General features: G+C 53.4%; 2 protein-coding genes across 5 annotated transcripts; one reads left to right on the top strand and one right to left on the bottom strand.

The window, feature by feature from the left end:
* Positions 1 to 843: 843 nt before the first annotated feature.
* On the top strand, positions 844 to 6,209 carry Dlk2 (delta like non-canonical Notch ligand 2). Of its 4 annotated transcripts, none has more exons than XM_036167326.1 (6): positions 844 to 1,129; positions 2,181 to 2,311; positions 2,572 to 2,635; positions 3,845 to 3,975; positions 4,433 to 4,577; positions 5,297 to 6,209. In XM_036167326.1, exons 1-6 carry the CDS (start codon positions 1,080 to 1,082, stop codon positions 6,027 to 6,029), a joined length of 1,254 nt encoding a protein of 417 aa, XP_036023219.1. In that variant the 5' UTR covers positions 844 to 1,079; the 3' UTR covers positions 6,030 to 6,209. The 4 variants fall into 4 exon arrangements, with proteins under 4 accessions (XP_036023219.1, XP_036023222.1, XP_036023220.1 ...); XM_036167329.1 differs by lacking the exon at positions 844 to 1,129 and adding an exon at positions 1,408 to 1,681; XM_036167327.1 differs by lacking the exon at positions 844 to 1,129 and adding an exon at positions 1,617 to 1,681 and having other exon boundaries at positions 1,994 to 2,311.
* On the bottom strand, positions 6,173 to 24,663 carry Abcc10 (ATP binding cassette subfamily C member 10). Its single transcript, XM_036167325.1, has 21 exons — positions 24,420 to 24,663; positions 21,414 to 22,635; positions 21,076 to 21,303; positions 19,326 to 19,482; positions 18,759 to 18,868; positions 17,235 to 17,314; positions 16,060 to 16,231; positions 14,821 to 14,919; positions 14,267 to 14,456; positions 13,590 to 13,667; positions 12,949 to 13,146; positions 11,798 to 11,954; positions 11,462 to 11,642; positions 9,801 to 10,144; positions 9,400 to 9,569; positions 8,841 to 9,001; positions 8,327 to 8,589; positions 7,331 to 7,476; positions 7,155 to 7,252; positions 6,937 to 7,049; positions 6,173 to 6,602 (listed from the first exon to the last, which is right to left on the bottom strand). Exons 1-21 carry the CDS (start codon positions 24,578 to 24,580, stop codon positions 6,437 to 6,439), a joined length of 4,494 nt encoding a protein of 1,497 aa, XP_036023218.1. The 5' UTR covers positions 24,581 to 24,663; the 3' UTR covers positions 6,173 to 6,436.
* Between the last annotated feature and the right edge of the window lie 896 nt (positions 24,664 to 25,559).

The raw sequence follows: 25,559 nt of genomic DNA, 5'->3' as shown, positions 1-25,559 counted from the left end.
TGCCAATATTGAAGTCCACTCTGTGTCTCTCCCCCACCTCCCCACTGTGTATCTGTCAGAGAGAGAAAGAGAGAGAGAGAGGGAGGGAGGGAGGGAGGGAGGGAGAGAGAGAGAGAGAGAGAGAGAGGGAGAGAGAGAGAAGAGAGAATCTTCTCACATAGCTAAGGCTGCCTTCATCTTGAAATCCTCATTTTTGGGAATCCATAGACTTCAGAAAGTTAAATAGTCACATAGTATTGGCATGCCAGGCTTATATTTCCTACACTAGTTGTTGATGCTATGGGTTTGCAATGCTTGCTAAAACAATCAACAAAACTTAGAACAAAATAAATGATCGAAGCCATATTGTGACTCAAGTCTAGAGCACCTCCTGCAAAAGTCAGGATGGAGAGGAAGTCAGCTATCGAGCTGGGATGGGCGTGGGTTCTGTCAGGTGTGGACCAAGTGGCATTGCTCTGCCCCTGTAGTCACGTCAGTAGGCAGCCCCGTACAGCTAGGGACATCACCTGCCAATGTTTTCAACTACAGATAGGGAAGTTCCGTTGGAAGACCTAGAGACTGTGTGTGGGCAGCCTTCCTCTTCTCTGCACTGTTACCCAACCAAACAACAATAAAAATACATGTGGGGTCTTTGTCTTGCTCGCGTTTTTGAGTCATTGCCTCTGAGGCCTACAAGGTCAGTTCTCCCCCACCCTCCTACAAAACTCAGTTCTAGATCTGGGACAGTGAACAGATGTGGGGATGTTCAGAGGTAGGGACTTGAGGGGGAACACCGACAGGCAGGGGCAGTCTAGTCCGGGCAGGCTTCCCAGGGGTGGGCTTGGAGGGGAACGGGCTGAGAAGACCTAGAGCAGACCGGAGGAAAGAGTGGAGGAACACTGGGGTGATATTTATGTAGGTATGGTTCATCCTGGAAGAGGTAACGAGGAAAGAAAGAAGCCAACAGAGAGCAGGCGCTGACCAAGCCAGTGACGAAGGCTCTGCAAGCCTGGGAGGCGTGGGCTGGTGACGGGAGGAGAGTGTCGAGCAAGCATGTCTTTAGTGTGTTCAGGCTAAAACCTAAGAACCGTGAAGGGCTAATGAGAAGCACGAGGAGCAGCAGACAGGGACGCGCGGAGGCGGGGCCTGGGTGAGGGGCAGAGTGGGGCAAGCGGCGGGGGTGGGGTAGGAGGTGGGAAAACAGCGGGGCGCTCACCTCCGGCCGGCACTTTACAGTGTGTGCCCATTTCAGCCCCTTTGATAGTCTGATTTCGGGGGGAAGAAAGCGAGGCTGGTGGGCTGGTGGGCTGGTGGGCTGGGGAGCTGGGGAGCCGCGAAGTGGGGGGCCAGGAGGGCAGGGGGCGCCAGGGCCCAGTGGCAGCGCGAGGTGTGGCCGTGCGAGGTGTGGCCGTGCGCGGCGGGGGTGGGCGCGGGGCGCAGTCGGTGCGGGGCGGGCCGCGGCGGCGGGAGGGGAGAGGCGGGCTCCGCCGGCACACGCCGCCTCTGGCAGGGGGCCGAGCGCGCGCGAGGAGCCGCCGCCGCCGCTCGGGGTCGCCTGCAGCCCCAGATTCCCGAGCGCTCGGCTGGCATGGCAGCCACCTCGGCGCCGAGCCCCGCGGCCAGCTAGGGGCGGCCCCCCGGCCCAGCACGTCGGATCCCGCTTGACTCTGCGCCCTGGGGACGCGTCGCCTCCCAGCCGGAGGTGAGAAACCAGGAGGACACGGACGCGTGGAGGGGACCCCAGGCCCAAGCGCGGCCGATCGAGCGGCGGTGGGGGTGGGGGTGAGAGCCAGGCCTGGGTGGGTGGGTGTCCGGGACCCGGGTGGAGACCGCTTGCGGCCGGGAACTGGGAGCCGTTCCTCCTTCCCCGAGCCCTCAGGTCCTGTCGCGCTTGCTTCTCAGCGCTGTCCCCATCCCTGTGGACTCCTCCACCTAGACCGTGATCCCAGCCCTGGGCATTCCCGCGCCGTGGCCACGCTCGCCGCTACTCACATCCTTGGCCTCTTTCCCGCAGACCTGGCTAGTGGGTTCCTGTCTCCAGTCCCTTCGCCTGCTCATCCCTTCCTCGCCTCCACCCTTTCGCTCCCCACCCTGGTCTTCAGTCGTTGAGTCCCCTCCTTCTCCGGCTCCTGTCACTTGGAACCAGTATCAGTGCCGCTATCTCAGCGTCCGGCCGCCTCCTAGCTAGTGCCATCCCACAGGTGTCTACACGTCTGGCCGTTCATCCGTCCGTCCCTCCTGGGGCCGGAACTGACCATGCCCAGCGGCTGCCGCTGCCTACATCTCATGTGCCTGCTGTGCATCCTGGGGGCAACCAGCCAGCCTGCCAGAGGTGAGCGCGCCCCGGGGATCGGGTCGCGGCCCTGTTCAGCGGTCCTCGCTGGCACGTTGACCTCTGCCGGCTAGAGACGGCACTGCAGCCGCCCCATTGCATCCGGCCGGCGAGTCCTAGGTGATCCCTAGGAACAGGACTCTCGTCGGTATTGCCATGCCCAAAGCTTGAGTCTAACTACGGGAACTTCTGCCAAGTCCCGAGTCCCAGGAAGCCAGACCTTGACCCAGACTCACGCCTACTACACCAATCTCTTTCAGCGGATGACTGCAGCTCCCACTGTGACCTGGCCCACGGCTGCTGTGCTCCTGACGGTTCCTGCAGGTACTTCCGCAGCACACGTGCGTCAGATCCTTTGCTCCCCACTTTTCCACCCGTGAACAGGTCAAAAACCCAAAACAGTGTCTAGGAGCTTAAGATCCTATTGTTTGTTTTCACACAACAGGATGGCCAGTTCCCCGTTCCCCCTCCCCCCTTCCCTCATCTCCTTTTGCCTCTTTCTGGAGAGCTTGGATATCTGAGGTTTTATTCTCTCGAGGGCTTCTGTGACATCTGCAGCCTGAGAGTTCAGAGGCTGAGAGCCACGGGAAAGAGGAGAATAAAGAGAAGTGTTGCTTGGGAAGAAAGGCTGCTGGGAGCGTGGGTGTTTTCCTTAGTGAATCCTACAAAGGATTCACCAGGGCAGACTGGGCAAATTCTGTGGCAGAAAAGAGTTTGGACACAAGAAGTGAGCCGACAAAGGCAGGTTGTTACATGGGGCTCAAGTGCTGGAGTATTCGAAACTAGACAACCTTGGAGGGCTTATAAAAAAAAAAAGTCACCTGGCAGTGGTGGTGTATGCCTTTAATCCCAGCAAAGGCAGGTGAATCTCTGAGTTCAAGGCCAACCTGGCCAGTTCCAGGACAGCCAGGGCTACACAGAGAAACCCTGTCTTGAAAAAACAAAAACAAAACAAAACAACAGAAGTCTAGTGACTGACGTGAGGCCAGGAAGACCAGGACTCCAGGCTAGCCTTATCGACTTGAGACCCTGATAAAAGCAGGGCAAAACCAACACCAGCCACTTGCTCCGGTGTCTGGAGAGACGATGAACCTGGTGACCTCAGGTCACTCACTTTCAAATGTGTGTAACCAGACACTCCAGATGGCACCAGAGGCCTTTATGGACAGTGTTTTGTTTCTTTAACAACCTTCAAGGTAGGTCTTTTCTCAGCTTCAGTGTGAGAAAACAGATAAAAAGCTAGATAAAACATAGATGCTGAGCTTGAATGCTGTTGTCTGTCTGTCTGCACAGCCCTCCTCCTGCCTGGGGCTAGTTTGCTTTCCCTTTGGGGCTGTTGTCTTAGAAGCTCTGGTTCTAACACACGCTTACGCGCGTGCACACGTCCTGATCCTGTTTTTTTTTTTTTTTGTTTTTTGTTTTTGTTTTTGTTTTTTGAGCTGAGGATCGAACCCAGGGCCTTGCGCTTGCTAGGTGAGCACTCTACCACTGAGCTAAATCCCCAACCCCTGATCCTGTGTTTTGTCTCACCAGGTGTGACCCAGGCTGGGAGGGCCCGCACTGTGAGCGCTGTGTGAGGATGCCTGGCTGCCAGCATGGTACCTGCCACCAGCCCTGGCAGTGCATCTGCCACAGTGGCTGGGCAGGAAAGTTCTGTGAGAAAGGTAGGGTAGAGCAGCTATTGGCTACAGAGCCCACGAGTTCTAGAATGTTCTAGAAATCCATTCCTATTTACTATTTACTGAACGCCTGCTGTGTCTTGTTCAAATCCCCAAATACATCCCTACTGATCTCATTTCTACTTGATGTCTGAAAGGATCCTCAACATCACCTCATGATGTTGGAAAGACAGCTGCTAAAAAATTGTACCCATTTTAAACATAACAAAACTGCAGTTCACAGAAGAGCTGTGGCTTGTCTAAAGTCGGTGTGACCCAGACTGCCAGAGCTGAGGCCAGGAACTTCCAGAACTCTACTTCAGTACAGCTTTCCCCAGCAGACCATACTGGCCAGGGGTGGATCTGAAGTATGAGCCACATTCACAGAGCTTTGGATCTGGTCCACATGGGTCCTGGGAACCGAATACGAGGTGCTATCCCACCCTTTTTATCTCCTCTCTAGATGAGCACATCTGTACCTCACAGTCACCCTGCCAGAATGGAGGCCAGTGTGTGTATGATGGGGGTGGTGAGTACCACTGTGTGTGCCTGCCAGGCTTCCATGGACGTGGCTGTGAGCGCAAGGCTGGACCCTGTGAGCAGGCAGGGTGAGTGCCGGAATCCTGGGGTAGACCAGAACTTGGCTGTCAGTGAGGGGGATGGAGAGAGTCAGACCCACACAAGGACACTTCAGGATAAAAGCCCTACTGTGGTAGTGTGCTGCCATCAGATTCTGAACCATTTTTTTTTCTATTTTATGTGTATGAGCATTTTGCCTGCAAATACATCTGTGCACCACATTTATGCTTGGTGCCCAAGGAGGTGGTGAGCCTCCGTGTGGGTGCTGGGAATCGAACCCAGGTCCACTGCAACAAGAAGTGCTCTTAACCATTGAGCCAGCTCTCTAGCCCCCCAGATTATAAACCTTCACCCCAAATGATGCTTTGGTAAGGAGGGTGGTGTGGGGAGGGATTCCCTTTCCTTCCTCACAAAAGCAGACGTGCAGCCTTAAGAGCTGGCTCTTCCTGTGCCTATTATGAAAGGGCCACACGGCTGGACTTGCCCCATTTCCGCTACAGGCCGAAGAGCCTGTGGGGATAATATCGAGCACTTCTCTGAGCCTTGACTTTGGGCCTGACCGTGTGCTAACTGCTCAGGTTCTCTCATTTAGCCCACATGATGTGGCTATTTTTATTCTCATTTTAAAAATAAGGTTATTTGAACCCCAGAAGGAGCAGCCTAAGGTGACGCAGCACGAAGGGGGGGGGGGCCTCAGTGGTCAGGACACCGACTGGTGGGTTGACACCCATGCTCTCTCCCAACCTAGTTCTCCATGCCGGAATGGCGGGCAGTGCCAGGACAACCAGGGCTTTGCCCTCAACTTCACATGCCGCTGCTTGGCAGGATTCATGGGTTCCCACTGTGAGGTGGATGTGGACGACTGCCTGATGCGACCTTGTGCTAACGGCGCCACCTGTATTGATGGCATAAACCGCTTTTCCTGCCTCTGTCCTGAGGGCTTTGCTGGACGATTCTGCACTATCAACCTAGATGACTGTGCCAGCCGCCCATGCCAGAGAGGAGCCCGCTGTCGGGACCGCATCCATGACTTCCACTGCCTCTGCCCCAGTGGCTATGGCGGCAAGACTTGTGAACTTGTCTTACGTGCCCCAGACCCTGCCACGGTGGGAACCCCACAAACACCCACCTCAGCAGTAGTTGTACCTGCTACAGGGGCAGCCCCCCACAGTGCAGGGGCAGGCCTCCTGAGGATCTCAGTGAAGGAGGTGGTCCGGAGGCAAGAGGCTGGGCTAGGTGAGTCTAGCCTGGTGGCCCTGGTGGTGTTTGGGTCCCTCACTGCTGCCCTGGTCCTGGCCACTGTGTTGCTGATCCTGAGGGCATGGCGCCGGGGCATATGCCCCACCGGACCCTGTTGCTTCCCAGCTCCACACTATGTCCCGGCTCGGCAGGATCAGGAGTGCCAGGTTAGCATGTTGCCAGCAGGGTTCCCTCTGCCGCCAGACTTGCCCCCTGAGCCTGGCAAGACCACAGCACTGTGATGGTGGCAGGGCTCTCTGGCCCCCTTCCTCATCTCCTCCGCACCTCAGACTGGAGGTCCGTCCTCACCAGCCCTCGGCTTTGGTCTACCCTTCCAGGGGATTTCAGCCTCACACCAGAAATACTATTTTTTTAAAACACAGAATGTAAGATAGGAATTTTATCAAATAAAATTATGAAAACAAAAGTGGGCTTCTATGGAAGAAAAACTGGCCCAGAATTCTGGGCAAAGAGGCCCACAGTGAGCCGGTTCTGAGGAAGCCTCAGCCTTCAACACACCGTGTGTGGTTTACATGGGGAATCCAGGGTGCCCTTTTCCATCTGGGGTAGTGGAGGAGAGGTAGAACCTCAGAGGAGAAATGTAAACAAGCAGCCCTGGTGGGAAGGAGCACAGACCCCCGTGGGAGGCTCAGCATCCTGCAGGGAGGGAGTGGGGGGCTCCCTGCTGGCTGCTCTGCAGTAGCTGTTGGAACAGTGACTGGGGCTGGCTGCGCAGGACAGAGGGGGAGTCCAGTTCTGCCACCCTCCCAGCTTGGAGCACCAGCACTCGGTCAGAGTTTAGGATTGTGTTGAGCCTGTGTGGGAGAAGATTGGCAGAGATGGGAGATGGGGTACAATGCCCTAAAGAGAAAGCTGACCCGATTTCCCTCCAGATCCTCCAGACTGCACAGATCTGTCCTCCACAGGTTGGACTCCCTGGGTCTGTGCTATGGGAAGAACGGTGTTTTTTCCAGATAATGTGCTGCCGAGGGCCTGGGGCTGTCCCTGAAGGAAGTGGAGCTGAGGTCCCCAGGCCTTGATCCCCTGCCCACCCAATGCTGTCTCTGGGGTCTGATCTCCTTCTGGAAGGAGAGGGTCCTGGCAAGGGTCAGAGGCCTGTGCCTCCACTGTCCCTGAGTATTCTCACACCTGTGGGCGATGGTCAGCACTGTCTTGTTGGCAAAGCGTTTGCCGATGGTCTGCTGGAGCAGCTGGTCTGTCTTCTGGTCCACACTTGCAGTGGCCTCATCGATGCACAAGATCTGGACCGTTTGGAGCGGGGAGGAGGGGAAGGGAGAGAAGACTGTAAGTCCCTACAGTTCCCCACTTCAGCTTCTCCCTCTTGGGTGCCCTTCCTCTTGTCTTACCTTGGCATCTGTAAGAAGAGCCCTGGCCAGACACAGCAGCTGCCTCTGTCCCAGCGACAGGTTCCGGCCCCTCTCTCCCAACTCTCCATCCAGACCACCTGGAAGCAGAGCATCTCCACTGCCGAGGGCTGCCCTTTGCTTCTCGCCTGCTCTTCAGGCCAGGGCCGGGCACTCACCCACAGCGACGATCACCTCACTCAGGTGGCATTGCTCCAGGGCTTGCCACAGGGCCCCATCCTCATGGAGGCCCTGGGGGTCCAGGTTCTCCCGAACAGTCCCGCTGAACAAAAAAGGTTCCTGGGGGATGACAGCTAGCTGGGATCTGGGGAACAAGGGCATGGGGGCCAGGCTGGAGATGTGTCCATCTTCTTATGGTACAGGTTTGCCTGTGGGGCCTGGCACGTCTAAGGAATCTGAGGGTGAGATCCAAACATCACTCCCTCTGCTTCCTACCTTTTATCCACACACCTCGGACAGCACCGGTACTGTGAGAAGTACCAAAGAGATAAAGGCCTGGACCTGGCCTTAAGGAATTACACTTTATTGAGGTGTTCAAGCCAGAACCAACGAGCTAACCTGTGGTACTGACCCCAGAGATGGCAGTGGTGAGGCAGGAAATGAAGGGGGTGGGAACAGTGTGCAGGCATTTATAAGTGGGAGGAGGTCAAGGGCGAGAAGGTCAAGCCGTAAGATAAACTATCACAACCTGAGACAGGGCAGAAGAGGCAGGGCAGGGAGCTCTGGGCTTAGGATGAGACTTCCTTACCCTTCCTTGTTGTGGAACTGGGAGAAAATGATGCTAAGTTAAATGGCAAACGGACATCTATAGCTTCAGATGAGATCACTTGTGGCCAAGTACACTTGACCCAGGCCCCAAGCTGCACCGTGTACTGCCTACCAAACCTGAGGCCCGAGGGCTCATGGCATCTTGGAATACAGCTCCTGAGAGGCTGATTTAGAAGGCAATGGCTAGTGCTTGGGGTAGAAGTTATGTTCTGGGAAGTATAAGGAAGATGGAGATGGGATGCACCCAAGCCGGGGTTGCAGCCGACCTGTCCTCAGCTATCCACATCATCTTCCTTGTCTGCTGACTGACTCCCCGAGTCTACCTATACTCCCCAGAGTAGTCCCACTGCCCTCCTCCCTCCTCCCCAGTCACCTGTCCCCCAGACCTGAGCTCGGCCAGCTCCAGCTGCCTGGTGTCCACGCCGTCCAGCAGCACCCGCCCTGCGCTAGGCTCCAGCAGCCGGAAGAGCACCAAGAACAGGGAAGACTTGCCGGAGCCTGTGCGGCCTACAATGCCCAGCTTCTCTCCAGGCTCCACTCGAAAGGTCACCCTGTCCAGGGCATTTGGCAGCCCTGGCCGATATACCAACACCACGTCCTGGAACTCCACGCTTCCCTGGGTCAGCCACCTGATGCCCTGCTGGGGTGTCTGTGGGTCAGAGGTGAAGGGAGAATGATGTTGAGGACAGAGTGGAAGGATGGAAACAGGAGATGAGTGGAGAATGGCGGGTGTGACCACAGAGGTGCAGGGGGAGAGGAGAGGATGGACACGGAAGGAGGGACCGTGGAAAGAGGTGGCAGTCAGATGAAGAGGCTCAGGGATGTGAAAAGACGCCTAGGAGCTGAAGGCCAGGGACGGGAAGGCTGGCCTGGGGTGGCAGGACAGCAGGGCAGACCCACCTGCAGTGGCTGGCCTCGGGCCTCCTGAGGAATGTTGCAGGAATACTCCTCCAGACGCTCGACACTCACCATCATGCCTTCTGTCTGTGTGAAGCTGCTCACCAGGCCCGAGAGCAGGCCCGTCAAGGACAGGGCATAGGACAGCACCAGGCCCACCAGCCCTGGGGAGGGGACAGCTTCTGCTAGGGGATGTGTGTGGAGAGTGTGCAGAACAAGAGAATTCCAGCCCTGGACTGCAGCCCGTCAAGGGCAGACAAGGCTGGCTGGAAGGACTGCAGTCCCCTGGAGAAGGAAGCTAGGAGGGTGGCGGGCAGAGACCAAGGAGGAACGAGGCAGAGCAGAAGGGCCAGGGGTGGGAGCGAGGAAAGGGTGACCACAGAAGCCTTGGTCTGGTCCCAGCTCCACCACTGCCTGCGGATTTCTTAGCATCCTCACAGGGACCACTGGGCAGGAGGTGACTATGGTGGGGATGGGGGGAGGGAGACACACCAGGGGGTCTGGGTCAAGGACCTGGGATGACTTGCTCCTAAAGTAAGGGTGATGGGTCCCTGGGTGGCACCTGGGTTGGCAAGGCCCTGCTGGTGCTGTACCAGGGCGATGCCGGCGATGGCGCTGACCACGGCTGCCCCCATGAGCTGCAGTCGAATGTCCAGCCACTGCATCGTGGCACAGGAAGCAAACTGGCACCGCTGGTTTAGCTCCAGGAGTCGCTGGTTCTCCTCCTCAAACCTGGAGGAGGCCAGGAAGGAAGAGAAGCAAGCCACTCACTCCACTGCAGCATTGATCGCAGCCTTCCTGGAAGCCGGCCTACCTACATCCTGCCCACCTTACCCTCTGGTTTTCACACTTCCCAAGTCCTCTCCCCGCTGTCTATCCAAGGAGGACAGGCTCCTTTACTGCTAAGCCCTGTGCTGTGTGCTCCCTATTACCGCACCCTGCCCCCGGCTCTGGGAGCTGCACCTGTAAGAGGCCCCTGCAGCACGGAGCACCGGGAGGCCTGCCAACGTGTCAGCCAGGTGGGTGTAGAGCGGAGACAGGGTGAGGCTGCCCAGGCGCCGCAGCTCCCGGAAGGACGCCCTGTAGTGGCGCTGCACTCGGTAGTAGATGAAGCCCAGAGGCGGCAGCAGCAGCAGCAACCAGGGCAGACCGGAACCTAGCACAATCAGGAGGCCCAGCAGGCCTACAGAATTGGCCAGCAGGATGTTGAGGAGGAAGGGTAGGCTGTCATCCACACAGGCTACATCTGAGGAGAAGCGGTTCAAGACCCGGCCCGAGGGCGTGGAGTCAAAGAAAGTCACGGGTGCCTGGAAGAGGGACAAGGTCAAGGTTGGACAAGGTCAAGGGCTGAAGATAAAGAGCTGGGGGGAAGGTTGGTGAGGGGTGAGGTAGGAAAGATGGCCTTCAGTAGAGGAAAGAGCAATGTATCCCCAAGGTGTGGGAAGAGAGGCATCGTTGGAACTTGGTGGGAACTGCCCCAAGGTGAAAGACTCCGGTTCCTCAGGCCAGTGGCAGCCCTACAAGGCCGTGCCAAGCATCCATCACCCTCGGGGCTGGAGCCGCCTACCTCTCTTTCAAGAGCAGAGAGCTAATCTTTCTCTACAAGATGGGCACGTTAGGTCAACAAGTGAGCTTAGACGTCAGGAGGAAAACCCTGCCCATGGCAGGCTGGAGTGTGGTACTGCCAGTTAAGGGTGTGGGCAAGGGCTGGCTTCAAACTCAAGAGACTCCTGCCTCAACCTCCAAAGTCTGGGCTTATAGGTGTGCACCACCAGGCCTGGGAGGAGTGGATCTCTGAAATAGCTCTAGATAAAATTTGTCAATAACTAGGAATAAAAATACATGCACAGAGCAGGGCGTAGTAGTGAAAGCTTTAATCCCAGCCCCCAGAAGGCAAAGATAGGTGGGTCTTTGTGAGTTTGACGCCAGCCTGGTCTACAGTGAGTTCCAGGACAATCAGGGCTGCATAATGAGACACTCTCAAAAATAACAACAGGGCTGGAGAAATGGCTCAGTGGTTAAGAGCACTGGCTGCTCTTCCAGAGGTCCTGAGTTCAATTCCCAGCATCCACATGGTGGCTCACAGCCATCTGTTAATGGGATCTGATTCCCTCTTCAGTGTGCATGAAGACAGGTCACTCATATACATAAAATAAGTAAATATAAAAAACAACAATACATGTACAAGAAATAAAAATTTAAAAACATGCATGCACATGAAACACAGGCATTCTGTACTGAACAAGCGAAAAAGATAACATATTAAACCCCTTAGTAAGGAGTGTGTGTACCGAGGAAGGGGAGGAAGTGGAAAGAGTATAGACATGAAGGGAGACAAAGAGACAAAAGAGAAAACAGGCCTTGTATAAACTACAAAGGCAAGCTTAGCACCTCACGTCCAAGAAGAAACTCTGAGGAATGTTCTCTTGTTTGCCCTCTTTATGGATGAAAACAGGCTGAAACGTTAGACTCAAACCCAACCATACTTGACTCCGGGGTTTCTGGTCTGAGATTGTTATACACTGCCCCCTCAGTCAGAGGCTGCAGTATGAACTGGGAATGTGACGTGGTCCACGCACTGTGGGATACAAGCCCGGAGCCCTCCCACCTTCCCATCACCTCACCTTGAGGAGCTGATGCAGCAGGCGGTGGTGTAATGTAGCAGCTGCTTGAAGGGCGCCTGCCGCAAAGAGCACTGCCCGGAGGAGGGTGCAGAGAGAGTTGACGCCAGCAATGGTGGCGTACACGGTGAGGTACAAGTGGACGTCCGCGGAGCCATTGGAAGCAGCTCTGAGCAGTGGGGTGCTGAGTGGTGGGGAGGAGGCTGGAGGCCACCCAAAGAAGGCCCACTCACGGGTCCCTTCCCTCTCTCCCCACCCTCTAAACGACAGTTCCAAGCCTGCCCTCCCTCCCTAGAGGTTACTAGAGCACCAGGCCTCCTCCCAGCCCCGGCCACTCACTGGAAGAAGTTTCTGGAGGAGAAGAGAAGCAGCGGAGGGGAGAAGAGCCCTGTGGACCCTGGGCTGGAGGAAGATGGGCCTTCCGGAGAGCTATTCCTGGCTGCCTTCAGCTGAGAGAGCCAGTGAGACAGCCACCAGTCAGCACCGTTGCGTGTGGCTGGACGTGAACGGGAGGAAAAGCTGCAACACTCATCTGCTGGCTCTGCTCAGACACCCACACTCTCAGCCCAGTCTCCCTCTTCTGCACTTTGCCCTGGGCCTCCCATCTTACCACTACCCTTGCTTCTTCCTATGGTCCACTCTTCCTAGACCTATCACCCCTCAGCTCTGTGGACAACTTGACCAGTTTCACAGAATGGAAAATGCCTGGATGGCAGATCAAAAGAGAGCTGTAGAAACCCAGTGTGGTGCTGCACACCTATACTTTCCATACTCAAAAGCTGAGGCTAGGGGATTGCAAATTCAACGCCAGCCGAAGCAGCCCGAGCTGCACAGTGAGACCCTGTCTCAAAAAACCATAATAGTGGGCTGGAGAGATGGCTCAGTGGTCAAGAACACTGACTGCTCTTCCAGAGGTCCTGAGTTCAATTCCCAGCACCCACATGGTGGCTCACAGCCATCTGTAATGAGATCTGGTGCCCTCTTCCAGCGTGTAGGCACACATGCAGGCAGAACACTGTGTACATAATAAATCATTTTTAAAAAACCCATAATAGTACATTTTTAAAAAAGAATGACTATGATGGCCTGGGGAGATGGCTCAGCAGTTAAGAGCACTTGCGGCGAGTGCAGAGATCCCAGGTTCAATTCTCAAAACCCACATGCTCATTCACAACTATCTGTAACTCCAGTTCCAGAGGATCCAATGTCTTCTGACCCATGTGCACCAGGCACACATTGTGCATGACACATATGCAGGCAAACACTCATACAGAAAATGAATATTTAATTAAAAAGGAGGACTATGATGGAGTACTAATCTAGCTGACCACTGGAATCTTAAAAATTGGGGTACACTTTTTGTACAACTGTTGTCTATGTGTGATAAGGTTCTGAGCTTGGGGTGATTCCCAGGTGAATACAGTCATGAGCACCTGGACAGCACGGCTGGAGATGCAGTGGAGGGGGGCAGGTAAGGACAGTAGTCTCACCTTGCATGAGAAGCAGAGAGACGAGGATGGCTATGGCCAGGCCGCTGCCCATGGCCCTCCAGTACGCTTGGTACACATGCAGGGCCACAGCTCCCTCATTTTTGGTTTCCTCCTGCACTAGGCGACCAGATGTGCTCTGCTCCACCTCCAGCCCCTCTGCTGTTTTCTCTGGGTTCTTCTGTACTGACAGGGACTTGCCTGTGAGAATCAGGAAGGCCTCAGAGGAATTATGCTTGACATGGGAATGTTTTACAGGAGCAGGCAGGCTTTAAAAATCATTTCCATTGTGTGCTGATAAAAAGCAGAGTTCCAGGACAGCCAGGACCAAACAGAGAAACCCTGTCTCAAAAAACAAAACAAAACAACAACAACAACAACAACAAAAGCGGCCCGGAACTTGCAAGGGCCTCTGACGAGCATGACAGGTCCCAGAGCTTGACCCCTAGGTCTTGGATGAAAAACAAAAGAAAAACCAACTTTTTCATGTGGTGACACACGTCTATGATCTCTTAAGGCCGGTCTAGGCTGCTCAGGAAGTTAAGGCCAGCCTGGGCTATATAGTGAGATCCTGTTTCATCTCTTCCATGACACACATATAAACACAAAGTGTGTGTGGGGGGATCCCAGCCCCCTCTTCCCACCTGAGTCAGTCACTTGTTCCTCCTCAGCCCAGGCTGTGGGGGCAGCTTGAACCAATGGCAGAACCTCAGAGGGAGGCCCTGGAAGGCAGAAGGGGCGGAGGCTGTTATGGGTCTACACTATGCCTTTCTAAATGCGTGTGTAACCCCACCTTCCCCCTCTCTGGCCATTCTCCCCAGCCTGCCCGAGTAGGACTCATTAGGTCCATTGCTGTGTGCCTGGAGTGTAGCCCACAGACGTTCCATAGCCATGAGTAACTCCCCCCCACACACACACCTGCACCCCTATCATCTGTCAATACTGTGGAGCCTTTTTTTCTCAGGCTCTGCCTCAATTCCTGATATTCCGGCTGGACCTCACTTCTTCCTGCTGCTTTCCCAATGAGCTCTGCAGGTGGCCATGCCCCTCTGGACAATAACCCATCAGAGCTCTGTTGTTCTTTCTTTACAAGAAGGTTGTTATTTCAGGTCAGGTCACTCCTCACTTCATGGCTGCTTTCAAAGCTCCCAGGCAGCTAAGTTCTAAGAGCTCAGGCACAATGCCATACACGCCCCCGCCCCCGCCCCCATCCCCCCCCATTCTCCTGTTTCCTCAGGCTGGTTCTGTGGAAGGGTGGCAGGATCTGCAACACTCCACCTGTCATTCCATATCAGGGCAAGTGTTTTCCTCACCACGTTACCTGTTCGGACCAGGTGCCCGGCCTCCATCAACAGCACCACATCAGCCCTTTCCAGGTACTCAGTGCGGTGGGTGCACAGCAGCCGGGTAGTGTGGCTCAGCACTCCCAGAATGCACCTGTGTAGCAGGTGGTTGGCCACATCTGCATCCACAGCAGCCAGGGGGTCGTCAAGGAGATAGAATGCTTTCTCCTAGACAGAATGAACATGGCAGGCACCATGGCCGGAGCCCTCCAGCGGGGCTCAAAGGCTCTCCTAGACCCAGGCAATGAGAAGGACTCTACAATAGCAGGGAAGACTGAGACATGACAGACTCCCTCCAACTGAACGTAAAGTCAGAGATGTGAGCCTAGTGCTCTGCTGAGCTCTAGTGCCTCAGGCCTTTAGTTTTGCCTTGAATCTGGAAATGGGGGTAGGACAGCCAATAACTAGGAACATGGAGGGAGGGAGGAAGACACCAACAAAAATATTCCTAGCCCTACTTGGCCATGCTCCCACAGTACTAGATCACTTCCCCTGACCCAACTACCCATGCACCCGCCCAACCTTAGTTTACCTGGTAGACAGCACGAGCAAGTGCAATACGGGCCCGCTGTCCCCCACTGAGGGTCACACCCTTCTCTCCCACCTCTGTCTGGTCTCCGGAGGGCAGGATCTGAAGGGACAGGCACTCAGCAGTTAGCAAACTTCTTGCACCTTCTACCATGTCTCTTTTCCCTTTGTAGGAAAGATCAGTTTGGGACGAGTGATTTAGAGGAGATAAGCCCAAATTCCAACACCTGGCGACTACTGAACACTTACTATGTACTTAACACATTCTAGGCTGTGGTGGTTTAAACGAGAATGGCCCCCATAGGCTCTCATTTGTTGGAATACTTGGTCCCCAGCTGGTGGAACTGTTTAGGAAGGACTAAGAGGTGTGGCCTTGCTGTAGGAGGTGTGTCACTGCAGTCAGTCTTTGAGGTACAAAAGCCAATGTTATTCCCAGTTAGCCCTCTTTGCTTTGTGACTACCGTCTCAAGGTGTGAGCTGTTCACTACTGCTCCAGCACCAGGCCTGTCTGCCTGCTGGCATGCTCCCTGCCATGATGGTCAAGGATACTCCTTTGTAACTGTAAACCCTGATTAACTCTTCCATAAGTTGCCTTGGTCATGGTACTTTATCAGGGCAACAGAAAAGTAGCCTAGACAGGAATTGCATCATTGGAAGCCAGAAAGATCTGATAAAGTTGGCATTATTTCCTCTCCACAGATGGGACCAAAGCATGGGTAGGTAAACCATCTTGCCTGTAGGATGCAAAATAAATGATAAAGGGACACAAGATGACTCGATCAAAATCAAAGGCCTCCTGTCCAGGGAAGTTCCATATTTATCTGAGCAGGCCAGTGGTGACCACAGTCCTGGAGGAGACATGGGGATTGGCTGGAGAACTCAGGAAAAATCTGGTTTCTCTCTTATGCTTTTAAGTACTTGGCTTGTGGGTATGGGGCAATGTAATGGGCTCGGCAGCTTTCCCAAGGATTCTAAAGAACTTGACTCTTCCAAACCTTCCTATTGAGCAGGCCAAGCCTCACAGAGAACCCTAGCCTGGTTTTGGAGGCCTTGGGGCTCTTCTAGCTGCTGTATGCAACATCCTCCCCATCCTCCTTGGGCCTTACAGGGAAGTGGGGACCAATCAGCAGAACACTCTAGGAGGCCCAGGAGCTGAAGCCCTTCCCAGAGAAGTAAGTCTAGTCTGGAGGGTTTGGGACACATGGGGAAGCAGGCAGGGGAGGGTGTCGAGACAGGTACTCACGCTGAGATCATCGTTGAGGGCGCAGGCCTCCAGCACCTCCGTGTACAGCCGGGCATCAAATGCCTTCCCAAAGAGGATATTGTCTCGGATGGTGGCACACTGGATCCAGGGCTCCTGGGTAGCCAGTCCAAAGCCTTTGGACAGTCCTGACACTGCCACTGACCCACAGAGCCTGCAGAGAGCCAGGGCAGCATGGGGACCAGCTCCTTACTGAGCCCTTGCATGCTCAGGCCCTGTCTCCCAGATGCTTCCTCCAATGTAGCTGGCAGCCTCTGAGGTCAAGGGGTCCTAGCTGTGGGCTCACTACGGACTGGAGAAAGCAGCTCTTTGGCTCCAGCCCAGCAGCGTCCTATAGATGTGGAACCCAGGTGTGGCTCATCCTCACCTGCAAGCATGCCTCCCTCAAATCTTCACCCTCTCTGGACCTCTTCCCTATGTAGCCACATCTATGACAGCAGACGTGACCTCTCTTCTCGTCTAACCCTATGACTGCAGCGGTTCTCAACCTGTGGGTCTCGACCCCTAAGCCCACCAGAAAACACAGATATTTACATTATATTTATAGCAGTAGCAAAATTACAGTTATGAAGTAACAACAAAAATAATGTATGGTTGAGGGTCACCATAACATGAGAAACTGTATTAAAGGGTCCCAGCATTAGGAAGGTTGAGGACCACTGCTCTAGTGTTAACAATGATCTCCCCTGCTTCTTTTATTTGTTGAGTTTTGTCAGATTTTTTGAGATAGGATCTCATGTATCCCAGGCTAGCCTTGAACTTGCTGTGTAGCCAAGGATGACTTAAACTTCTTATCTTCCTGCCTCCACCTCCTGAGAGCTGAGATTGTAGAATTGTAGTACTACACCCAGTTTTATGTGGTACAAGTTAGGCAAGCACTTTACCAGTTGAGCAAATCCTAGCCCAGATTTACTTTGACGACTTCCGCATCTCCAGACTGCTGAAACCACCACCCTAGAAAGGGGCTGAATTTTACCCATTTTGGTATATGTGTACCCCCCCACTCTTACACACACACACACACACACACACACACACACACACACACACATTCACACTCACTCACTCACTCACAACATTCCCACATACAGCAGGGGCCTAGGAAACCGCTGCTGAGGGGTGAAGCCAGAGTCAGGGGCACACGGACCATTTGTTACCTGTGGAGCTCCCCAGTGATGGCGGCCAGCAACGAACTCTTCCCACAGCCCACCTTGCCCACGATGCCCACCAGCATGCCCTGCAGGGCAGCCACACAGTTAGCACTGCCTGACCGCAGAGGAAGGGGTTAAAACAACAGTCTCCCTCATGATGTTCTTGACCGACAAACCCCCAACTGATGCCTCTCTGGGCCTTAGGTAAGTCTTCAAGGAAAGATGTCTCTCCACCCCTCGGACAGTGGGGGCCTCAGTGACTGCCTGCGTCTGCCCCAGAGAAGGTGCATGCCTCTGAGGGAGAGAAGGGGAGAGGGAAGAGGAAGGTATCTAGGACTGCTGAGGCAGGCATGGGAGGAGGGATTCCTGTCTCTGGGGCCATGAGGCTGGGTTACATTGCCTGTCACATTGGGCAAAGGCAGAGCTCTGTGACATGCCCTTTCTTGTGATCTGAAATTTAAACCATCCTGTTCTTCCTTCAGGTCTTAGTTACAATGTACAGTCACAGAGCTGTCTCCTGGCTCATGAAGGAAATCCAGGAATGTGCAGGGGCCTTTGCAGCTTTGTCCACGAGGCCCACACTACATAAGCCTGGGCTGACCTATCTGTAGGCGGGCATCTTTCTAGAGGGGAGGGATCCAGGCTCAGGCCACTTCCTCCTTGGTTAGAGCCTACACGTTGGAAGACTGGCTACAGTCACACTTCTGCTCATGGAGAGTCCGCAGACAGCACAAGGCAAACACACAAGCAGGCCAAGAGCGCTGCAAGTTGAGGCCTGGTCCTGGCTGCTTCTAAGATCTGTGTTCTTGTCTTGGACTCTGTGATTCATCTATGTATTCTTATTACAAATTCTTGTTTGCTTAGGCTAGCTCCAGTGGGTTTCTATGACTTCCATCTATCTATACGTAAAAAAAACCCCAACACATTAGTAAAATTCCTTTGAAAAATTCCAGCCCTGTCTTGCCTGAACTAAGAAGAAAAACAAAACATTCAACAAAAGCCAGAAACGTGAGCCAAATGTGGTAGAGGCCATTCAGGCACTGCTGGAGAACTCTGGGTTGAGACATGGGGCAAAAGGTTAGACAAAGGTCAGGAGAGCAGAAACTCAGGACCAGAGTGAAGAAGTCACCTTCCTGTAGGAATGTCCCATTACAAGCTCTTTGACTATATGTGCCATGTCAGGAGTCACAAGGCTTGACTTTTGTCATGAGACCACATGTGGATCACCTAAGTTGTTTGCAAACGTCCCCGGGGTCTGTTCCAGCTGCGGCTGGAAAGGGACACTGGAGGGAACAAATGCACCTGTGGACCAGGTGAGTGTGAGCTGCCCATACTGGGAGGTGTGAGCAGTGTGAGAAGATGGTAGGGAGGAGTGGGATGCACACATTAAGGGGTGGTCTCCCCTTGGATCGGAGCCTGCACACCAAGCCCCACCTTTCCTTCCCTCCCAGTAGAGCTGCATCGGTCCGTGGGTACCCATCTGGGCTTCCTGCTTTTTGGGAGCTCTCCCAGGGTATCTGCCCCACAAACCTTTTTCACTTTGAGGTGACTGATGAAGGTCTTCTGGCTCGTGCCAATTGGGTCCCAGGAGAACAGGGCTTCATGCAGCTCCAGTGCCATGGATGGCTCTGTGGGGGGATCTAAACAGGGAAGAGGCCACTCACCCCATGCTCCTCCTCCACTCATCTGCTGGGATGTAGTGGGGAAAGCAGTGGGTCACTGAGTCACCTGTCTCTTATCGACCTGTCCAGAGCTAATTCAGTTGAGTCTGTTGAGTCTAGCTTTTGTTCCTGACTCTCTAGAAACATCTATGCACACAGTCCAAGAGGCTAAGGCTGGAGAGACAACTCAGTGGTTGTAAGCACTTTTCTAGAGGACCCCAGTTTGGGTCCCAGGATCCACATTATAAGGCTCACGCCTGTTAACTTTAGTTTTAAAGGAACTTCTGGCTTCCATGGGCATCTGCACACATGTGGTACACATATACACACTCAGGTATATGTACATACACAGAAAATAAAATAAGTCTTAAAACAAAAGGATTATGTCACCCCCCTCACCATGTACTGGGTTCTTCCCTTAACCCCACCCCCTTACCGGGGCTGTAGTAGGCCTCAGGTTTGTAGTTTGGAAGGTCGAGGAACCGCTGGATCCGGTCCAAGGATACTTTGGCCTCCAAGAGGCCATTGATCACCCAGGGGAAGTTGTTGAGAGGAAGAATGAGCAGCCTTACCAGCGCCAGTGCCGTAAACACCTAAGTGGGGGAGAGGGTGAGGCGCTAGTCCCTGAGTCTTGCTCTAAGGGTGGCCCTGTGGACTGATCTCCAGAGGCAAGAACAGGACAGAAGCAGACCTGAGGAGCTGGCTGGGCTACCCTGGTATTAGAAATGGCAGAAATCTGGTCTCAATCTTCCCCCACCCCTCCAAAAAAGACGGAGGTGGCCATCCTAAGAATTCTAGAAATTCTGAATGTTCCTTAAGAATGCAGGCTATTGTTTTGTTTTGTTTTGTTTTGTTTTTTGCCAGAGCCGAGGACTGAACCCAGGGCCTTGTGCTTGCTAGGCAAGTGCTCTACCACTGAGCTAAATCCCCAACCCCTTTTGTTTGTTTTTGGAGACAGGGTTTCTCTGTGTACCTTGGCTGTTCTGGAACTCGCTTTGTAGACCAGGCTGGCCTCTAATTCACAGAGATCGCCTGCCTCTGCCTCCTAAGTGCTGGGATTAAAGGCATGCCCCAACATACTTGGCTGCAGGTTACTATTTTTGATGCTGGAGACAGATCCAAAGTGGTAAACTACACACAAACCCCAAGCTTCTCTTAATAAACACATAACCTAGGTCACTTTGAGACTTCCTTATAATCTGAGTGACAGCAAAGGTCACTAGCCTTGGCCAGACCTAACACTAGATTATTGACCCCTTTCCCCAAAAGCCACATCAGTAGAAATAAAGTGGCCCAACTCCAGTTAGATGGCAGCCTGGGCTACACAGGGAGACCTTGTCTTTATATATTAAAAAAAAAAAAAAAAAAAAAAAAAAAAAGCACTTCTCCACAAAAGGACTTAACCCTAATGGAAGTTGAAGAGGAAGAAAGTAATCCCTTTACACACACAAAGAGCTATATATCCGTGGCTGGGCAGTGGTGGCGCATGCCTTTAATCCCAGCACTCGGGAGGCAGAGGCAGGCGGATCTCTGTGAGTCTGAGGCCAGCCTGGTCTACAGAGTGAGTTTCAGGAAAAGCGCAAAGCTACACAGAGAAACCCTGTCTCAAAAAACAAAAAACAAACAAACAAACAAAAAAGAGCTATATATCCAAGATCACAGAAAAATTCCTTCAGAGAGCACCCCCTTCACCAGGAAAGGACAAGGCAGCCAGGGTCCTTTCTTCCCTGCCCCCAGTTAACACTAAGGGCCATCCTTTCCCTGAGTCATCAGAGAGGAGGACTTGAGAAACTGTCTCCAGAAAATCTTTCTCAACTGAGAGAATGCCTCCATAAGATCAGGCTGCAGGCAAGCCCGTGGGGTATTTCCTTAATTAGTGATTGATGGGGGAGGGTCCAGCCCATGGTGAGTGGAGCCATCCCTGGACAGGTGGTCCTGGGTTCCATACGAAAGCAGGCTGAGCAAGCCAGGAGGAGGAAGCTAGTAACCGGTACCCCTGCATGGCCTCTGCATCAGCTCCTGCCTCCAGTTCCTGCCCTCATTGCTTTTGATGATGAACTATTACATAGAACAGTGAGTGAAATTAACCCTTTCCTCTCTGAGTCGCTTTTGTCATGGCGTTCTATCACAGCAATAGCAGTCTTGGCACAGTCTTAGTAACCCGAAGACCCCTCCCCAGCTCTCACCTTGGTGGCAGTGAGCTGGTGCCCCATGAGGACATAGGTGACGAAGATGATGATGCAGGTGACAACAGGCAGAGCAGCCCACAGGTACACGCAGGCTGCGTCCAGGTATTTGATGACCCGGAGTCGTCCCAACTCTTGAGACCGGAAGGCCTTTACTCGGTCCCCCAGAGCCTGCTCCCACCCGAAGAACTTGATGACTCGAATGCCACTCAGCAGCTCTGTCATGAGCTGGAGACGGGGACAAGAGAGCGGTGTGAAGCTGAGACATGGCTCTCACACCTCCGCTTAGCTGCTGGGTGGGCTCTCCATCTGGCTGAAGGACCCCAGAAGCCCCTCACCTTAACCCGGGCATCCTTGAGATGCAGCATCTCCTGATTGCTGGCCATGATGCGGGTGGCAATCACTTTGTTGATGGGTACCAGCAGCAGTGCCAAGACCAACCCAGCCACGAAGGCCATGCCCACCTGCTGGTACAGCAGGTAGAGGGTGATGGCCAGTTGCAGAGGCAGGCCCCAGGCCTCATGGAAGCTGCCAGCAAAGTTAAGCAGCCTCTCGGAGTCGGTGCCCAGTAGGTTCAGGGCCTCCCCAGTGGGAGGGCGGCTAGGCCCAAGCTGCAAGACCTTCCGGTAGAGGATGCTCAGCACAGCCCCCCGCGCCTGAAGCGTCACTTTCCGGAGCTCATACCCATACTGATTCTGCAGCACCGCACTTATCACAGCCCCACTGGCCAACCCCAGGACATAGAGCAGCCCGTGGCTTAGGGGCTCTTGCCCTTCCTCCAGGAAGCCCACCAGTAGGGAGAGCAGCAGAGGCCCAGAGAATGCCAGCATGGTTCCCACCAGCTTCAACAGTCCAAGGGCTAGGTAGCAACATCCAAAGGCCCCATACAGGGCCCTCCACAGTTGGGCCCCCTCCTTCCAGTGTGCTTGGAAGGCACGGGCCAGGTAAGCAGGATGCAGCCTTCGGGGGAGTCGGCAAATGTCCTGGGGCTGCCGGAGCTCTCCACGGACTCCGCGAGCAAGCAAGGGTGCCAGCCAGGCATAGGAAAAACGTGACAACCAACTCTCTCCATCTTCAGCCACCTCTGTTTCCTGACTCTCAGAGGTCAGGAAGTGTTCCTGAGTCCAGGGCTCTCGTGGCCCCCCAGGGGCTGCCCAGCCCAGTCCATAGGCCAAGACTGCTGCCAGCTGCAGAATAAGAAGACAGACGCGGCCCAGAGGTCCTGGGAGAAGCGGGGGCAGGAACGTGCCTCGCTGGCAATGCCACAACAGAGTCAGCACCAGGGCTGGAGCTGGTAGGAAGGCTGCCAGGGCCAAGGCCAAGGGTCCACGGGAGCGGCCATGATGGGAATGAACCAATGCCCACAGGGCCAGGCTGTGGGTGAACCAGGCCACAGCTGCCACGCATCCTGCCAGCACCTCTAGCCCTCTGGGCCCTGGGCGGGACCCTGGGGGCAGAGCAACTGGAAGGAGGTCTAGCAACGGGAAGACAGACAGAAGGAAGGAAGCTGTGAGTCGGAGGCGCCAGCCAGGACTGAAAGGTGGGATGTAATCAGAAGTCCTATGAAAAAGAAAAGGAGGCACATTATGGCTGACTCTAGGCTCAGACATGCCCATAACCTCCAACAAGCTAGATGAAATAAATTCCCTTTCTGGCCTGTGCATGGCCTCCCTGCCCTACTTTACCCTGGAACCCAAAGCCTTCCCTTACGGGAAGCCTTCCCAGATTGCCCAATCAATTTTCTCATCTACCCACGGGCTTTCTGATGCATTCTTTTGCTACAGGTACTAACAAGTCCAAGTTAATGTTAAATGTGCCATGAAGATTCTAATTAGAAAAAAAAAACTACAAATTTTACACAAAGATAAACTTTTTATAAAAAGGATCCACATGAGAGTACCCTAAATTCATCTGAAGCATCCTGGGGTGACATGTACTTATAAGCAGCTCTTGTCCTCTAACAGGAGAGCCTACATTTACACCACCTCAGAATACTTTGCTCCAGTCTTCCCCAGGTGTGGGTTATGTGTGACCTCTCAGATCAAGAGCAACATCTTTCACTTCATCTATATCTTCTTAACATCAAAAATGGTTTTCACAAACAAAAGGTTTACATTAAGAATCAAATACAGGAGCTGGAAAGATGTCTCAGTGGTTAAGAGCACTTGCTGCTCTTCCCAAGGACCTGAGTTCAGTTCCCAGCAGCCATATCAGGCAGTTCACAACTGCCTATAACTTCAGCTCCAGAGGATCCTATACTATCTTCTGGACTCCACAGGCTCAAGAGCATAAACACACATGCAATACACACACACACACACACACACACACACACACACACACACATACAGCATACACTTGAACACACACATATACAAATATTTAAAAAAAAAAGTATCAAATACAGGCTGGAACCAAGTATGGAAATATACACCTTTAATCCCAGCGCCAGGAAGGCAGAGGCAGGTGGTCAGTTTGAACTCTGAGTTCAAGGCCAGCCTGGTCTACTTAGCAAGTTCCAGACCAGCCAGGGAATTACATAGTAAAATCCTGAAAAAACAAAAACCAAAAACTCTCAAATACAGGCTTGGTAGGGTGGAGCACACCTGGTAACCCAGAAGTTGGGAAGTAAGTCAGGAAGACCATTAGCTCCAGGCAAAATTGGGCTATTTGACACTCCATCTCAACACCTCTTTCCCCATAAATGGAATCAAACACAAGGCCAGGCATGATGGTACACCCTTGTAATCCCAGTACCAGACAGGGTGGAGATGCAAAGATCTCCATGAGTTGGAGGTCAGCCTGGTCTACACAGAAAGTTCCAGCCCAGCTTAGGGTACATAGCAAAGCTTTGTCAAAAAAAAAAAAAAATTAAATATAGCATCAACATCTTATGACACTGAGCCAAGTTAGTTCTACGGTTTTGATGTTCTTCTTCTCCTTACTGCTTCCCTTCAGCTGAGTCTGCATCTGCTTTTAGACTAGGGATAGCATGGATCGAGGTGGTGTGCCACTGCCCTATAACTTAAACACAAGTCATCTCTCTTAGCTAAAACGTTTACCCATGTTTGCCTCCAATCCATGGCAGCTGTGTTTGGACATTTAGAATTCTGCAAGAGAAATGCATTGGCAACTGTAAGGATACGCCAGGGCACTATCTGTTTAAACGCCTTGTTTCATTTAACCCTCTCAACATTGCAGGGAAGGTAGGTGACTTGCTCAACTAAGGGCGAACAGTCAGCTTTTTTTTTTTTTTTTTCTGCTTCTTCCCTACTCCAGAGACTTCGCAATTCCAGGGACACCTGGAAGAGATGTGAGTTGGCGTCTGGCTGCAGTCTACCCACCTTGGAGTGCCCAAGTGGCAGGCACTGAGGACGGCGAGGAGCGCATGGGGAAGGACGCTGAGCACCAGCTGGGTAAAGCAGTGGCCCGTGGTGTCGCCTTCCCACAGCGGGAGCGGTCGCGCCGCATCGGTGCCACACAGCTGGGCCAGGAGCTGCTCCATAGACCCCTCACCCGGGTGAAAGCCGAGAGTGACAGGGCTCCCTACACTGTCCCAGCCAAACTCCGCCCCCTCGCCCGGACCGCCCCGCACTTCCGCCTCGCGCTAGGGCCCGCCCATTCTTGCGGTACTTCCGGAGCTACATAGGAAGTCTCGGTACCCAGAGCAGGCCAGTTTCTAGATCCTTGTGCTTACTCTGCTGCTTCTGTCTGCAGCTCCCCCGGAATCCAGAACTGCAACCCTAAAGACGTTTGTGCCAATCTTTAATATCCCGAGTGTGGAGAAAGAACGCGCGGGCAGGTCAGGGCGCTGGGCCAAGGCCGCGAGCGCCCCCTAGAGGCAGGAAGACCTGTCAGCGGATGCTGTTGGTCCCGCCCGCACAGCCTCTGCGGTGCTCACCGCTCTCTGCAGCAAGCGCCTCTGAGCTGCTCCGTGAGCATGGTTGTGTTTCTGCCATTTTGCTTGCGCAGGGACCCAGCCCTGTCCTAGTGCAAATTCATTTTTAGTATCCTGTCACGTGGAGTGATTGCTCCAACTTATCTACTGCCTAGTAGCTGGCACATGCACACTTCTAATGTTTAAAGAGGTGGAAAGCCTTTAAACATGCCTGCCATACTGAGGAATGCTTAAGGACACGTATCCTAAGGCTGCATGATCTTGTCGGAAATTATCTAATTTATTTGAACCTAGATTTTTTTTTTACGATGGAAATAGTAATACCCAATTACTGTTGAATTTGTATATGTAATACATAATGCTTATGTCAAGAGCTGAAGTGGTGGCTCAGAGGTTAAGAGTGCTTCCTGCTCTTTCAGAGGACGTGAATTTGATTTCCAGTACCCATGTTAGGAGGCTCACAACTGCCTATGACTCCAGTTCCAGGATCTAAGGCCTTCTTGGTCTCTGTAAGCACTTGCACAGTACATATACACATAATTTGTTTGTTTGTTTTTGATTTTTTGAGACAGGGTTTCTCTGTGTA

The sequence above is a fragment of the Onychomys torridus genome, chromosome 18, assembly GCF_903995425.1.
Source record: "Onychomys torridus chromosome 18, mOncTor1.1, whole genome shotgun sequence".
Lineage (NCBI taxonomy): Eukaryota > Metazoa > Chordata > Mammalia > Rodentia > Cricetidae > Onychomys > Onychomys torridus.
The sequence above is the reverse complement of the archived record's forward strand: the minus strand, read 5'-3'. Positions and strand labels throughout refer to the sequence as shown.

Coding starts and splice junctions, on each gene's coding strand:
- Dlk2 (XM_036167326.1), top strand. CDS start 1,080: ATGAGAAGCACGAGGAGCAGCAGACAGGGACGCGCGGAGGCGGGGCCT. Junction 2,312..2,571: donor AACCAGCCAGCCTGCCAGAG/GTGAGCGCGCCC, acceptor AATCTCTTTCAG/CGGATGACTGCAGCTCCCAC. Junction 2,636..3,844: donor GCTCCTGACGGTTCCTGCAG/GTACTTCCGCAG, acceptor TTGTCTCACCAG/GTGTGACCCAGGCTGGGAGG.
- Abcc10 (XM_036167325.1), bottom strand. CDS start 24,580: ATGGAGCAGCTCCTGGCCCAGCTGTGTGGCACCGATGCGGCGCGACCG. Junction 8,590..8,840: donor CCCGAGGCCAGCCACTGCAG/GTGGGTCTGCCC, acceptor TCTGACCCACAG/ACACCCCAGCAGGGCATCAG. Junction 6,603..6,936: donor GTGCTGACCATCGCCCACAG/GTGTGAGAATAC, acceptor TCTCCCACACAG/GCTCAACACAATCCTAAACT.